The sequence below is a fragment of the Lissotriton vulgaris genome, chromosome 4_1 (assembly GCF_964263255.1).
Source record: "Lissotriton vulgaris chromosome 4_1, aLisVul1.2, whole genome shotgun sequence".
NCBI lineage: Eukaryota > Metazoa > Chordata > Amphibia > Caudata > Salamandridae > Lissotriton > Lissotriton vulgaris.
This window is the reverse complement of record NC_141691.1, coordinates 1,065,784,396-1,065,799,017: the sequence shown is the minus strand read 5'-3', so window position 1 is coordinate 1,065,799,017 and position 14,622 is coordinate 1,065,784,396. Positions and strand designations below refer to the sequence as shown.

At 47.0% G+C, this 14,622-nt stretch overlaps 1 protein-coding gene across 1 annotated transcript in view; it reads right to left on the bottom strand.

Annotated features, from left to right (window-relative positions):
- Positions 1–13,385, bottom strand: part of ROPN1L (rhophilin associated tail protein 1 like) — a 245,683-nt gene extending 232,298 nt beyond the window's left edge. The window contains exon 1 of the mRNA XM_086965295.1: positions 13,122–13,385. Coding sequence (XP_086821421.1) covers positions 13,122–13,252 — 131 coding nt within the window. The 5' untranslated portion in view covers positions 13,253–13,385. The remainder of the gene's footprint in view (positions 1–13,121) is intronic.
- Positions 13,386–14,622: the final 1,237 nt, after the last annotated feature.

Sequence of the window (14,622 nt, the reverse complement as noted above, 5' to 3'; positions counted from 1 at the left end):
TACTGATGTGACAAAGACAATAGTCCAGACCCAGTGTATGGCAGTTAGAGATCCCGCCCTAGATGTAATTGATATCCAGACACATGCTACTCCAGAGGAGATAAAGAAATGGACTGAACTAGGAGGGATTCAGACAGATCAAGGTTGGGTGACGAAGGGAAAATCTATATGGTTTCTCCCCGACTCAATGGTTCAAGTCATGATAAATACAGCACATAGTCCTGCCCATCTTGGAGAGAAAGCCATGTTAGACAGTTTACAGAATCTCTGGTACAACAAACACTTACGAGCAGCAGCAAAACAGAAAGTGCGTACTTGCATGATCTGTTGTCAGTTCAATCCAGGTAAAAGTGTCCCTGTTGAGCAAGGTGGATTTCATCCTCCCGATCACCCTTTTGAAGTCCTCCAGATGGATTATATCCAGATGAATAGCTGTAGAGGATTTAAGTATGTCCTTGTAATTGTTTGTGCTCTGTCCCGCTGGACCGAAGCGTACCCAGTCCCAGACTACACTGCTCCGACCACTGCCAGACAGTTGGTTCGTGAATTCTTCCCACGGTACGGTTTGCCCCGTGTCGTGTATTCAGATAACGGACAGCCGTTCTCGTCCGAGCTGATGAGACAAGTTTCCCTCTTGCTAGGATATCAGTGGAGGTTCCACTGTGTCCGACATCCCGAAGCAGCTGGCCTTGTAGAAAGGCATAATCAGACACTAAAAATCCGTCTTGCCAAGATCTGTCAGGAAAAAGGGGTCGACTGGATAGTCGCCCTGCCCGTGGCACTATTCTACATGAGAATGGTCGCCCACTCGAGATCAGGGCTATCCCCGTACGAAGTGGTCTTTGGCAGACCGCCGAATATGTGGGGGACGCCCGTTCCGAAAAAGATCACTGATATTGATTGTAACATGTTGACAGATTACCTTGCCTCCTTGATGTCTGCACTCCAATCATGTCGTTCACAGGTTGCCGCAGCCTTCCCTGACAACACCGATGTAAAGGCGCATGAGGTCCGTCCAGGGGACCTGGTACTCGTCCGGAATTTCGACCGGAAAAGTCCGCTGGAGCCCCGCTGGAAGTCTCCAAAGACCGTTCTGCTTACCACCAGGACCGCCGTGAAAATCGAGGGGAGAAAGGGGTGGGTCCACACGAGTCACATCAAACTATGCAATGAACTAAAAAACGGACTGAAACAGGACTCTGACTCGTCCACCCCCACCAAAGACTGTGTTGAAGCACAAGACGTTACTGTGCCTAAAAGAGAAAAGACTCCTCAAGAACTTTACCGTATGAAGCTTCGATCTAGCAAGTCAGACAGTTTAATTGTTTAAGTCCTCCCCTAGGTGAATCGGTTAAATAGTTTCTGACATGTATCCCCTAGATCGAGTTAGAGAGAGAGAGGAAAAGAGAAGAACATATTGCAAATCACTTCGTAGTCACTGCATAGTGACACTAATAATCATGTTTATTCTGAGTATTCTAATTATTATTGCCAGCATTCTGCTTCCTATGTACTGGCCTATTTTCAGGCGTGAACAATCTGCTTACAATGTCTCTGCTGAACACACTTTTAGTGAACTTCCCGCACATGAACTCTCTTACAGACTTGCGCTGCGCAACAATACATTCATTAGTATGTTACACCATTCCCATCAGACAAATAATGCTACAGACTGTTGGATATGTGGCCGACTCCCTCCCTACCAGAATTACAAGGGAGCTCTGCCTCTCTTTCCGTACCCATTCACTCACAATGGCTCCTGTGGAGCATGGTTTAAAATAATTAATTCTTTAGATCCTGATATTGCTGTTTTCGATGGGGGCTGGGTTTGGGGAAACTTGAACTTAGTCCTGCTCAACGTCTGTTATCCTGATAAAGAGGGACTTCCCACTCGAATAGGAACTGATCTAGAAAATGAAGTATATGGATTAGGTAATTACACAATTAGCCTTATGATCCTCACTGTTGAATCTGAAACTGCTCCAGTTCTGCCCCATATGTTAGTACTACCAGTCACAGGTGAATTATGTGTTAGCAAGAAAGGTTCAGTACACGTAGGTCATAGTAAATGCACTACTGTGGTCGAGTTCAGTGACCATGGTAAATCGTCCTTTAAAGCTATCAGTCATTCCTACTTTGTTTGTGGTCATACCGCATACATACGTTTGCCTCCAGATTGGGATGGTACCTGTTACATTGCCTTCCTCCTGCCACCTGTTTTTTTAGCTCCCCCTGATTACCATAGAAATACGAATCTAGCACCGAATAGACCCAAAAGAGATATTCCCCTTGTCGACTACACAGAAACGGCATGGGAACAGTACACTGATTTCAATAAAGGATTCTTTTTCTTCCTAGGGCCTGTCCAAAACAGTAAATTAATACGCAGATTAACGAGAACACTCGAAGCAGTAGTGAACGAAACTGCCTCCGCTCTAGGTAACTTAACAGAGGAGCAGTCTGCTATACGGACTGTTGTCCTTCAAAATCGCCTTGTGATTGACGTCATCTTGGCAGATAGAGGTGGAGCCTGTAAGGTCATCGGGTCAAGTTGCTGTGTTTTCATTCCACAAAACGCACCATCTGTCTATCAAGCTATCACCCGTTTACATAAAATTGCAAATCAGATACATCAGAATCCAGGCACCTGGACTTGGTCCGGTTGGTTCTGGACTACGTTAACAGCTTGGGGATGGAAGATCTTATCCTTCCTAGGCATTGGCCTTGTTATAGTATTCAGTTGTTGCCTGTGCCTGCAGTGTGGGCCAGCGATATGTGGACTGTGTGCCACATCCTGCATTGAGCATTCCAGTTGCCTCTCAAACAGTCAAAGAAAGAAAGACGAACATATAATGTTACAAGAACAAACTGATCGATTTATGAGGATCGATATATCATGAAGGGTCCGTAGGGAACAAGGAGGGAATGAGGTAATATAAATTTTATGGTCATGTTGTGTTCCCTAGCGAGTACCCCACCGACTCCATGTACGAGTTAAAAGTGCATGTAACTTCCCTCCTGTACCAGCTATGAAGACGCAAATACATTTGCGTCCAACGTTAACTTGTCCTCTTTCAGACCCACCATGAATGGGTTTGATGGTCCGTTCCTAAGTATGCTATGCCAACGTCTTTTTGAAGTGTACTCCTACGTTTTTCAGCCTGGCTGAAAGTAGGCCCTGAATCTCTGCCACCGAGCCTCTTTTCTGGCTTCTGACTGCGAGGGCCTCTGCCCAAGCAGCCCCCGTACCCGTGAACTCTGACTTACTTCTAGCGCGGCCCTCCGTGCTCAGCTCAGCCTGCTGCCTGCCAAGATTGACTATAATCTTCGAGTTATCTGTTTTCCTCCCCGAAGATACATTCCAGCCTGCTAGCTTCAGTAAACATCCTTCCTCAGCTACAGGGCTAAAGGGCCGACCTGTCTTTATGCAAGTAATTCATAGCCTCTGTTGCCATGCTTCCATGGAAGGCCCCATGCCCCCACGCTCCTCATACAGACACTCAGGCGCTTATACACGCACTCACAGCAAGTATAGAATAGCTTCTGCTCTAGAGACCTTTCTGCCCAGATAGCTTAGTTCCTAAACATCAGATATCAGATATGATAGGAGCACAAGTTGATCTGACATGCCAGACTTCTGTCTCTTTCCGCCAGTGTAAATGTCAAGTCCCCTGCACCCCGTCTATCACACGTCATGCAGCTGCGCGCGCATCCAAGCTTCCGATTTCTGCTGACATTGCAACATTCTGTTAGCACCACCCCTTGGTGCCACCCACTTGCGTCACCTATCAGTGACGTTTCTAGCACACACCCTAGTTCACGCCTAGTTTACGCCTCTTGATGATGTACTAGCACCACGTGTATACTGTTATCTTGTCTTCTCTCAGCTGTTACGCCTCTTACATTGAACATTATGATGTAAATCAAGTATATAAGCTATGTATTGTCAATAAACGACAGCGCGCTCATCTATCCCTTCTGACATCCTGTGTGGTGGTCAGAACATGATATCCTGATTCCTTTATGAGGAATAAAACCCTTAGAAACTCTTACACCACGGACTCTGTTTTCCTTCATTTCGATTGAGTTATTATTGATTAAGTACTTATCTGCATAGAAATTAAGAGAGTAAATTAATTATTTACATCAGCGGGTCTATACTGGCGCAAACTTTGCTGTTCAGGCAAATGCCTTCTCCTTTTACGCCATTCAGTTCCTCCTGAAGGACTTCCATTCTTTGACTTAGAACGTGCTGGAGGGTACGCATTTTTCAGCATTATTGCCTTTGATGGAGCCACAGGTGTGCTTCCTTTGCGACGTCACCTTTGATAGTCTCTGTGCTTCTGAAGGTGTTTCTAAAGCAGAAATTGCCACCTGGAGCAACATATGAATGTGGTCAATGAAAGCAGATGCTGCTCGGAAAGCGGTCCTTCTTAAACTGCCTTTTACATTATCTAAGGTGTTTTTGCAGTGACTTAAAGGACATGATTAAAAAGTCTGCCGAGATCCGAAAGCTGTTTAGTCATGTTCGCCCTGTTTCCAGAGGCTGAGGTTTTGGGTTCCAGATGGTTTTCCCGCCGGGGGTAAAACCCTGCAACACCAGTACTTTCAAGGCAGGGGTCATGGCTGGGGCGCCCCTCATGGTGACAAATCCCGGTACTCCGCTGCCCTGCCACATACTCTCCCGCACCCCCCAAGGCATGACGGGTCCAGGTTCTGTCAGTGGGGCGGAGGGGGTGTCTTCAGTTCTTTCAGGACGTTTGGACTCGTTTCATTCCTGATGCCTGGGCCGTCCAATTGGTCTCTGACAATTACAGCATAGATTCAGGCAAGACTACCCCTCAGCATTTTTTGAGACTCTAGCTCCTCGTTCCCCAGCAAAGTTGTCTACACTCCTTCAGGGGATTCAGATACTGCTCCAGATGGCAGCCATTTTTCCCATTCCATCAGGGTAGAGATTCCAGGGGTATTATTTCCTGCTTTTCCTATTCCAGAAATCTTCTGGGGACTTTTGCTCTGTGCTGGATCTCAAGGGAATGAATCAGTACATTCCCCATGTTTCCTTCAAAATGGTGTCCCTACAGCAGATTCTGCCACTCTGGTGGAGGGGCGGATTCCTGACTTCCATAATCTCCTCAATGCAGACCCCCATGTCCTGGTGAATCTCTCCCTGGTATCTCTGATTTGCAGCCCGGGGTAACCACTTCCAGTTCCGGGTCTTGCCCTTAGGTATGGCCTCCGCTCCGAGAGTGTTCACCAAACTCTTAGCTCCTCTGGTGGGTATTTTACATTCTGAAGGTATCCAGCTGTTTTCCTATATGGACAACTTGATGAATACCTCTTGTTCTTTTTCCAAGACCTACTTGGAAGTTCACAGGGTGACCACGCTGTTGCAGGCCTTCAGCTTCTTGATCAACTGGAAGAAGTCCCAGGCCGAGCCTTCCCAGGATCTCCTGTTCATTGGAGCATGCTTCTGGATGGACTTGGGGGAAGTCATGGTGTCCAAAGAACGTTGTTAGTCTCCTCTTCCATCTGTCCTCTCTCCTTCTTTGCCCCTCAGCCTCTGCCAGGACTTGGCTTCACAGTCAGGAGGATAGGTCCTATACTTTGGCTCTGGTTATCTGGTTCCTTGGAGCATGTTACACCTGTATCACTTTGTTCAGCATCTCCTGGGGCATTGGGACCTGTTGTCTCAGTTGTGCAAGGCTTTGATTCCTGCAACACCTCAGATCTGCTAGGATCTCCAGTGTTAGCTTGACCTTCTTCATCTGTGCAAATTTCTCAGTCTCTTCTGGTTCTCATGACCAATGTCAGTGGGAAAGGCGGGGGGGGGACTACACTGGGGGATACCACAGCTCAAGGGCAATGGGATCCACTAGAAGCGCGTCAATCTTCCAATTGGAAGGAACTGGCAGCTGTCCTAAAAGCCTTTCATTTTTTTCCCCCCATGCTGGTGGGTACCTGTGTGTGTGGAGATGGACAATCAGGTTGTCCGCTCGTATCTGACCCACCAGGGGAGCATGTGTCCTTCTCTCTTTCTCCTTGCCCAGAAGAGTAGCCTTTGAGCCGAGTCCCACCTCCTGGCTCTGTCCTCAGTGTAACTTCCAGGGAGGGAGAATGGGCCTGCCGATGCTCTGATACAGAGGTTTCCTTCTTTGGTGACGATGTGTCTGGATCTGGGGGGTTTTCACACCATCCGATACTGGTTCGGTCACCCATGGCTGGATCTGTTCGCCACTGAGGAGAATGCTCTTCTTCCCCACTTTTATTGTCTGGCTCCCTCTTCGGGGTGTGGGCTGTGGATGCTCAGGAGGTTCCCTGTCCTTTGGGTCACCTTTATTGTTTTCCACCCATCCCGCTTCTCCCTTGGGTGGTCCAGAATGTGGTCAAGGTCCAGACGGAGGTTCTTCTGAATGCCCTGGCTTGATAGAGACGCCCTTGGTTTACTGGTCTTCTCCGTCTGTCTGTCACACCCCATTAGGTATTACGATCCTTCCGTCTCCCCTATGCCAGCCTCTCCTTCCTTTGAACTCTCTTTACAGGTTGAAGCTGGTGGTATGATACCTAAACATCAGCTCCACTTAGAGAGGGGTTGCACTTTGGATGTGGCAGAGCTCATCCAGCAGTCTCAGCGCCTGTCTCCCCATAAGGCGTATGAATGCCACTGGTGGAATTTTACTGTCTGGGGGTCAGGATTGTAGGAGAGTAGGATCTGCTTCTTATAGTTACCCCCACTTTTTGCCGATGTTTCACTGTTTTTCGACTTTAGTCTGGCTAGGGCACTGCTATCCAGGACCCCAGTCTAGCTGCTTCCTCTCTAAAATGATTGCATGTACACCACAGATTGGTTTCTGGGGTATCTGGGGTACCCTTATAAGTCCCTATATATGGTATCCTATATACCCAGGGCATAGGCCCCCAGAGGCCTCTCAGGGGCTGCAGCATGTATTATGCCACCCCTGAGAGACCACTCAAAATGACACAACAGGTCTGCTACAGCAGCCGGTGTAAGGTGGTGTATGCACCCTTTTCTTTGATATAGGTTCCCTATATCTATATCACTGCACATATAAACCTATCAGTCACCCCTATGGCAGGCCTAATCCATCCTGAAGGAAGGGTGCTGGGTTTTGTGTGAGAGGGTGCCCATGCATGAGCAGGGTCCCTCTGCAGCCTTCAGAATCTATTATCTGGGGTTGTTCTGTGATGCAGCCAAACCATATACTCTTAAGTGCATTATAACCTTGCGGTAAATGCTAACTTTGGAATGGCTGAAAGGAAAAATTTCGTTTTTGGTGTCAAACACCTTGAATTCATACCTCCCCACCAGTCCTGGTGGGCGAGGTATGATTCCACCCTCCTAGAGGGAGAAATATGACTACACCACTACACCTGGTACCAGCTTAATGGAATCCTGGCCTCACAAAATTGACGCTGCAGTCACAGACACAAGTCTGCTGCTGGATGAAACTCCAGCATGCGAGGCTGGACAATAGGTGTCCTGTCACAGGGAGGTTTAACCACCTCCCAGACAGGCTTTAGTGTATTGGGGCTGGGTGGGTGCACTCCAAGAGTGCTGTGATGTTGGCAATGGGGGCACATTTGGTGTCTCAGTGCATTGTCCAGATCAAACCAGTTGCAGGCGCTACCAGCCCCTGATCTAGCGCGAAACTGGACAAAGGATATAGGTGTAACCACCCCTCTATGCTGACTTTCCCATAGGTGGGTCCCCAGAGTATGTCCCATCCCTTTGTTGGGTATAAAGTAAGAACCCCTGACTACAGGACTTTAGATTTACCTGGACAAAACTCTGCTACAGAATCCCAGAACTTCAACTATCTACACTTCGTTGGATGACCGAAGAATCTCCCTTGGAGTAATGGAGTTACTCCCCTCCAAGGTAGGCACCAAAGATGCATCTGTCCGGTTTGCAACTACGCAGCTCCTGAAGGACTCCGAAGACTTTGCAACACAGGAGGTGGGTTTCCAAGCTTCCCCGAGGCCGATCCATGCTCTCAAAAAAACGGAGATCCAAAGCCCTTGTGGGGACCGTGCAACCCGAACCCCTGGACACCGTGCACATTTGGAGCAGCATATGCTTCTTGACGATCCCGGAGGCTGTGCTTTGGGCTACTTGTGGTCCAGAACCCCAGCAGTGATTCCATTGAAGATCACTGGCCTACACTCCGCAAGTGACCCGTGGGCTGGTATTTGGTGATTCCTCTCAAGGTCCCTCTGCGATCCCTTGTCCATCGACTTGTGGGTCCCTAAGAAGGGTACTGTAACTCTGAATGGGCTTACCTGATTGCTCCAGATGTACCCTGACTCTCCATCACTTGGGGAGTCACTGGGACCCTGCTGGTTCATCCTGAAGCCATTTTACTCTCATTGCGCAAGTTGCTGTTGCCAAGGCTTGTTGGTCTCCAATCCGGACACCGACCCCTCCAGCACTCAACATCCTTCGTGGGACAGCTCACCTGCAGACTCTGGTCAATGTCTTCTGGTCCCCATGGCAGCGGAGTCAAGCTTCACCTCATCGCACCTGAAACACCCGACATTGGTGGGAATTGGTCTACAGTGCCCCTGGTCACCCTGAAGTGACCCAGACTTTGCCCCCCCCCCCCTGCTTTCAGGTTCTTCACATCTCTGATCCAGGCTTGCATAGCACCGGACCCTTTTCCTACCCACGGCAGCAGTACTTTGCAGCAACTCACCATTGAAAATAGCGACGATTCCCGACACCATTTGGCACCTATGCACCCTGCTTCCCTGGGTGAGGTAACACGAGTACTCCAGTACTCACGTGGGTCCTGGCCTTCGAACCTTCTAAGTCTAAAAGGGTTTGCTCCAAGTCCTCTCTGAAGTGTCCTTAATCTTTAATTTTCCAACTGCGACTTTCCCATAGGATTGTACAGAGCTCGTGGCTGTGTTCTCACACTGCACGCATCCCCCGTGGTTCCCCTGTGTCACTGCCTTGGGTGGTTCTCTGGGGTCCCAGCGATTCTAAGTGCTCTAGGCACTGTGTCTAGTCACTTCGTGGTTCTTATACCACTTTCTTAATATATGGTTTGGTCTCCCCGTGGGGCCCATTGTATATTGTACTATTTACTTAAGTTCTATCGTATTGATATTGTGTATCTTGTTCTCTAATCTCATAAAGTGGTTAGTAGAGAGTGTTTAGAAATAAATACATATATTTTATATATACCTTGTGTGGTTCTCCTTTCATTTAGTCATTCAAGAGGTTATAATCTGGTAAGCCAAGCTGCTTTACACTCCTTCAAGATTTTGCCTGAAGGCTGCTCTCCATAGCTACTACTAGGATAGCTTTCAATAAATGTTGTCTTAAACCTATCATCAATAAGGGTTGTTTGGACTGCTGCAAGGCGCCCACTATAACTAGTGGACAGCACATGCCAGGCCAAATTCTCACAAGGATGGTGGGATATCTTCTTCATGGAAGCCTCCTGCAGTTTTGGAGTTCCTTGGGGATGATTTTCAGCAGGGTCTGTCTGCTTCTACCCTTCATAGTCAATGGGCGACAGTTCAGATGTTTTGGGGGAAATCAATGCTGTCTGCAAATCCTCTGGCAGCTCATTTGCTGCAAAGTTGTTTTCTTTGATGGCCAGTGGTGCATTTCCTGGTGCCGCTTGGGACTTGACTTTGGTTTTGCAGGGTGCTCCCATTGTGCCAATGGAATCCGCGGCCTTCCAGTTTCTCTTTGCCAAAGTGGTCTTTCTGGTGGCCATCTCTTCAGGGAGGCAGGTTGGAGAAATCTAGGCTTTGCTGTCCTTCCCTCCTTTCCTTTGTTTTTTTTCCAGACAAGTTGGTGCTTCAGCCTTGTCCCACCTTCCTTCCCAAGGTGGTGTCTTCTTTACATTTGGATTCAGATTTTGTTTTGCCCACCTTTTCTCAGTCTCCTGTTTCTGATGAGAAAATGTGTTTGCATTCACTGAATGTTAATTGGGCTCTTTCTGTTTATTTGTGGTGCACTTCAGAGTTCCACAAGTCAGATGCCTTGTTTGTCTCCCATGGTTTGGCGGGGTTGCAAGTCACCCCTTTCTACCTTGTCCCTGTGGATTAAGTTGGCCATTTCACATTACTATTCCTTGGGCGACCAGCCTGTCTGTCCTTGAGTCTTTCCCTGGGAGGTCTACTAGTGGGGTTTTGGTCTTCTGGGCATCCTTTGAGGGTGCTTCTATTCGGGACATTTGTTTTGCTGCCACCTGGGCCCAGCCCCACACATACATGCCCCACTAACGTCTACTCATGGCTCGAGATGTCTCTTCCAACTTTGGTACCGCTGTTTTGAGTTCTGCTGTTTTCCTGCGGCATGATTTCAGTATGCTTTGTTTCATTAAACTTCACCTGTTTTGCATTTTCTTGGTCTGGTTTGTTACAAAATCAGTGGTGGGTTTGGGTACATACTCCCACGCGAGGACTGTGGGAGGAAAATGGATGAGTGGGTAATGCCCGGTTAGTTACTAGTAATATTCATTTCTCTGAGTCCTTGCCTTCCTCGTCACAGTCCCGAGTTCCCACCGCCTCTCCCTGTGGTCCACTGATTTCGGTCTATGCTTGGTTATTTCAGGAAGTTCTTCCCAGGAAGTGAGGTACTTGTACTCTGGGGTACGGGGCCATCTTGGAATGAGAAGGGAAGTCAAGGTTTGGTGGTTAGGTTCTGAATGAATGGAGTAAACTCTGACAGGAGGACTGTACCAGGAAGACATGGACTCATAGTAATGAATATTTCATTCCCGGTTCTGCCCTAATGAAAATGTTACTATTGACCAAAGAGGAAAGTTGGTTCTCTTGCATCTCCTATGCATTCCGAGCCTGGCCCCTCGAAGATAGATATCAAGTGATTTTTTAAGGAATTAGCCGGAGCCCTTAATATTCTTAAATATAACTTTATAATCTCCCCCTGGCAGATCAGGTCTGGCCTTGCTAGGCCAAGCTCCAGACTTAGCCTAGTTTTTCTTGCTGACCTTGGTATATGTAGCACCGACTTGTATGCCTTGTCTTAGGCTGAATTGAGGAGAGTGTCCAATTTCCCGGGGAAGGCTAGTTGACCGTAGCTAATAGCTGGAAGGAGCTTTGCTCTTAGAGCTATCAGGATAGGGCTGGCGGATGGGCTGGTCAAATTCTGGCTTAGTTGTCTTAATAAGTGGGTGACCTTATTGGCTTTAGAGCTCTGCTGGTTTATATGTACATTCGCCTTGGCCCGTTCCGTGAACCAGACTCCTAAGTAATTGTATGAAGGCACCGGGCTAATTAGATTGTTTCCAAGTTGCCACTGTACGTTCTTTTTCCGTTGGTAGGACCCAAAAGTGATTACCTTGGTTTTCCCTTGATTAACTTTCAAGTTGTTTGCGATGTTAAAACTGTTTAGTGCATTTAATGCTCTTTGTAGTCCCACCTTCGTATGATCCCATATGACTGTATCGTCAGCACACTGTAGAACGGGAAGCCTCACACATCCTAATTTTGGGGCTATTAAACTGGTTCCTTTTAGTGCCTCTTCCAGGTCCGCCGTAGATAAATTGAAGAGGGTGGGGGCCAGCACGCACCCTTGCTTCAGCCCATTCTCAGTGCTTATTTTGGGGGAGACTGTACGGGCGCTTGTACTGACCCTCACCCAGGGGTCCTCGTGTAATGACATTATTGCCTTCAAAAGATTTGGTGAAATGCCCCACTTTTCTAATTTCCACCAAAATCATTTTCTGTCTACTTTATCAAAGGCAGTATTTACGCTGAAGTTGTGCACAATCAAGAAATCCTTTATCAACTAAAATGATATACAATATTGAAGGGTCTATATACAATCATCTACTGAATCTAGGGTACCTAGTATGGGAAGTCTACAGTAAAAGAAATATATAGTGATAAACACAGAAATCTACACATAAGTAGTTAAAATAAGGCTGTGTTATCCACTGTAGGGCTGTGAGTGTCAACATAGACAAGGAGACCAAAACAAGTAGATGCGACATTGTGGACTGAAAATGGAAATTGCCACCACGGTGGACAATCTACTTCAATTATGGAAAATAGAAAGCTGGTATTGTCTCAAAGTGTGAAATACAATAGCTATAGCATGGGCTCTTTACAGAGTGACAACATTGCTGTTTACTGCCTTTCACATGCACACATTCCGATATGGGGAAGTAACGCATACGTTGTAATTTACCAGCATGGCCTGCAGAATAAAAAGACAAGCATTTTTTTCGAAAATTACCTCAGACTACGCAGATGAAAATGTCAAATTCTTTGAACAATATGCGCATAATGCCACATCATAGCCTAATACAAAGTGCGCAATCGGACGAACCTCTTTTCACAAGTGAATAACAATGTAATTCAGCTTCATATAATAAGGCACGTTACAGCTGGTCCCTTCAAGGCTCTCCCGAAAGCGCCGCTAGTTTCACTAAACAGAGGGGATTTCTTCTGGGCAATCAAGTGAACCGGCCTCTGACATTTAATAAACAATTAAGGCCGGGGAAAGTCAATATTCTTCTGTTGGGAAAAACCCCAAACTTTTGCACAAAAATCGCTCACAATGAAACACATCCCATTACCGTTCGCCCAGAAAAAGATCCCGTTTGAAGCCAGCCCTCAATACTTCTGCGCCACTATGACGATGACCACAAATGATGGAGGCTTGGCACACCTCAGCGATACCATGTCTGCGCGTTATTGTTCGGAGGAGCGGTCTGCGGCATGTAAACACAGACTGATGACAAGACCTCTGAACTGAAAGGGTGGTATATGAACCAGAAAGGGAGCAAGATGTGACACATATCTATCACCACACCACTGCAGCCACGGCCCTCGGGTGGCATGACGGGTAGCTTTAGTGAAGGGACAAACTCAAGCTGAACAGCCTAACACAAATACATTAGCAAACAGAAAGCACGCAAATGTGAATCCCAAGATGTAAGCGTCCACCTAAAAATGCCGTCTTCCTAGCTAGTCACAGGCACTATTAGACTGTGCTACTCACATTTTCGTAACCATGATAGCAGGAACTTTGACTTTGCTTAAAGCAGGTCCTTTGTTGGCAGTGTGCACAGTGTGACGCAGACTTAGTGAAAAAAAAAACGTAAGGTAATACTTACGCAGCAGACCACTGCAGGACATCATGGGGTTGGGTCCTAATAGCAGCTTTGGTAAATTGCTTCAGGAGATCTGGGAGTTCAGGCGGAATGTTGATTTGCTGCGCACAGAACATTGTTTCCGGAGGAGGCATGATTTGTGTATAAGCTGGGACCACCACAGCCTCTCACCTCGGGCAAGCCTGGATTTCGCGGTACAATAACAAAGTCCCCGACCTAAAAACGACTCGGTGTACTGCTAGCCTGGGTTCGGATGGGCGGAGCTCCGGGCTCTGTTGTATCCGAGTCGCATGGCAACCGTCCTTCAATTTCCACAGCTTCCTGGCAACGTCGAGAGGCGAAGGCGTGCACAAATAAAACGTTACACATGGAAACGGCACCTTTTCTTCCCTGTGCATTCGGTGTATGTGGTTTTATAACGGCAATCGCAGAAGACGCACACCTATGAGTCGTGCTGGGGATCAGCAGAAAGAGTAAAACAATTCTAAGTAAGGTGTTCCGAGGCAGCTATTTGGTGTCCTGTTCGTTACTGCCACTTAATTTCAGCTAGCAGAAGTCAGGGCACGATTTTTTAAAAGTAAAAACACTGGCTCAGCATTAATATACTAATTGTTATTGTGAGCTTTGTGGAATTCCAAGTTTCTAACTCACCCGAAAGTGTGTACTTAGGGCTCAGTTTGAGTCCGATAATAATGTGGCCCCAGGACACGAGAGATAATAGTCCCAACTGTCACAGTTGGGTCCCCTGAACCAGTTCCTATATGAACTGCAATGAAGATACATTTTCTTGCCCCTGATTCTCGAACAAAACTAGCCCTGCCACTGTTCATCAGCCTAGTGTTCCCTACAATGGCAGTGCAAGCTCTAATCGCTAGTGTCAGTCATAGCTGAAATCATAGCCTGCCATCCTGTTGAGTGTTTCCTTAAGGGCCCAGCCACTTAGTTTGCTCATATTTTAGTTTGCTTCCACATTCAGGCTGCTTTGCCTTCCACACATTACGCTTAGCACGTTTATTTTTTGTGCCACAACATTATTTTAGAAAAACTGCACGTTTTTGTTATTATTATTATTATTATTATTATTATTATTGGGACACTTGTAAAGCGCTGCGTTACGCACACCGGCGTGTCCACGCGGTGCAGACTCTGAACATCTTGTACAAGGTCAAATAACATTGTGCCCAGTCTTTCTGTGATCAGTTATCAATCGTAGCTTGGCATTTAGACAAAACATACATTTGCATCTGCTGTATTCAAGAAGGCACCTCATAACATATACACCGAGACATACCTTTTTAAAAACAGAGAGAAGACATTCTAACAGAGAAAAGGTCTTGAGAGGAGAGAGCTTACCAGCTGAGATGGAGAACAGTTATTTATGCATCACAGGTTTGGGGTTCGCCACTAATCCCAAAGATTTACAATATAAAATTGTCGGGATATTTACAAAAAAAATGCCTGAGTGCGGTGTTGCTCCACAATTGGGAACGCACATTCTGAGGGC